The sequence below is a fragment of the Fulmarus glacialis genome, unplaced genomic scaffold, assembly GCF_000690835.1.
Source record: "Fulmarus glacialis isolate BGI_N327 unplaced genomic scaffold, ASM69083v1 scaffold36209, whole genome shotgun sequence".
Taxonomy (NCBI): domain Eukaryota; kingdom Metazoa; phylum Chordata; class Aves; order Procellariiformes; family Procellariidae; genus Fulmarus; species Fulmarus glacialis.
In genome coordinates this window covers 1-1,834 of record NW_009231974.1, presented here as the reverse complement: position 1 = coordinate 1,834, position 1,834 = coordinate 1, and the positions used below count along the sequence as shown (strand labels likewise).

The 1,834-nt window shown below is 63.4% G+C and overlaps 1 protein-coding gene across 1 annotated transcript; it reads right to left on the bottom strand.

Annotated features, from left to right (window-relative positions):
• Position 1: 1 nt before the first annotated feature.
• AK1 (adenylate kinase 1) lies at positions 2-1,518 on the bottom strand (the record flags this gene model as incomplete). Its single annotated transcript, XM_009584750.1, has 4 exons — positions 2-67; positions 393-584; positions 996-1,112; positions 1,334-1,518. Coding segments are annotated over 4 exons (560 nt in total), but the record flags the coding sequence as incomplete, so codon positions are not given.
• Between the last annotated feature and the right edge of the window lie 316 nt (positions 1,519-1,834).

Genomic DNA, 1,834 nt, shown 5'->3' with positions numbered 1-1,834 from the left:
GCTACAGGCTGTCGAGGTGGGAGCAGACCTGCTGGAAAACCTCCTCCACGGAGCCCTCGGCATTGAGCTGGGTGCAGAGGGGTTAGCTGGGGGGGTCACCTGAGGGGATGGGGCAACCGGAGCTCTTCCAGGGATGGATTTTGGCCGTGGGCGGAGAGATCGGAGCCAATTTAGGGTAAAGGGATGCAGGGCCATCCTTGGAGGTGGTCTCTGCGTCGTGAACTGGAGGGTCCAGCTGGCTCCGAGGGGTCAAGCCCACCCCAAATGAGCTAGGATTGAGTTTTTCCCCCCTTCCCTCATCATCCCCATCCATCACTTCCCCTCTCCTGGGACCACAGGCGCCCCGAGCCGTGGGCCTGGAAGGTGCCGGCATCGGCCACGTCCCCGCTTACCTGGCGGACGATGCCTCTGCTCTTGTAGAAGGCGATGACGGGCTCGGTGGCCTTGTAGTAGGTCTCCAAACGCTTCTTGATGGTCTCCTCATTGTCGTCCACCCGCCCGCTGGTCTCGCCTCGCTTCAGCAGGCGTTTCACCATCGTCTCCTTCCCTGCGTCCACGTAGAGCAGCAGCGTGGGGGGGGCGATCTGTGGGCAGGGGGGACGTGGTTGTCACCATGCCGAGCCAGCATGGGTCTGGGTTTGGTTTAGGGAGATGGTGGTGGTGAGCATGGGGGGACACAGGTGTCCCCACGCCTTCCTCCGTGTGGGTCTGGGGAACAGTGGCCCGGTGGCCCCCAGACCCATGCGGAGGAACAGAGGGACATCATGGCCAAGCCCTGGCTCTCTGCCATCACCATCACGCCAGCACCGTGGTCACCCTCTGTGAGCCTGAGGACATCCTGGAGAGATGTCCCCCCCAGCGCACCTGGGGCACAGGCTGTCCCCAAGGCAGGGGGACCTGCTGGCTGGGACAGTGCCCAGTTTAGACCCTGTTGGGATGGGATCTTTGCTGGGATGGGGAGGGTGGGCTGCTGCTGGCACCATGGAGACCCTCACCTTCTTCTCAAACTCCTCTCCCTGCTTCACCTCGCGGGGGTAGCCATCGATGAGGAAGCCCTTGGACACGTCTGCTTTGGCCACCATGGCGTCACGCAGCATCTCCAGCACTGTGTCCTGGGGAGGGGGGCACAGAGCTGACAGGGATGACGTGGGACAACGTGTCCCCCTCCCAGCACCCAGCACCCCCAATCCCTGCTGCAAACCGCCCCTGGGGTGGCAGGGATGGAGGTGTCCCCAGGCCATGTGCCGACAGTCACCATGATATCTGCTGTCCCCACAGCCACCCCTGCCTGCATGTCCCAGTGTGCCACAGCTGATGGCCTGCGTGGACTCACCAGGGGCACCAGCTCGCCCTTCTCCATGATGGCCTGCAGCTTCTTGCCCCGCTCCGAGCCTGAGCTGACCTCCGCCCGTAGCAGGTCCCCCGTGGAGAGGTGGGGGTAGGCATATTTCTGGTGGGTGTAGCCATATTTCTGCACGATCTTCTCACACTGGGTCCCCTTCCCTGAGCCGGGGCCACCTATAAGTCACACGAGGGCCACACGTGCCCCAAGCCACAGGTAAGGAGCTGGACGGGTACATGGAAGCAGCAGCACAGACCCACAGAAGTCCCCAGAGCCCGGTGAGATGGGGGACAGCGTCCCCAAGGCCAGCGCCAGAAGAATGGGAAGAGCTGCTCCTGGGGTGGGCTGGGGGATGCCAGGTCCTTGGGGGTGGCATGAGCTGCTGGCAGTTGGCACATGGGCACCACCACTCTGATGGCACCCAGGACACCACCACCCCATCAGCACCTGGACATCACTGTCTCAATGGCACCCAGGACGTCACCACCCCAT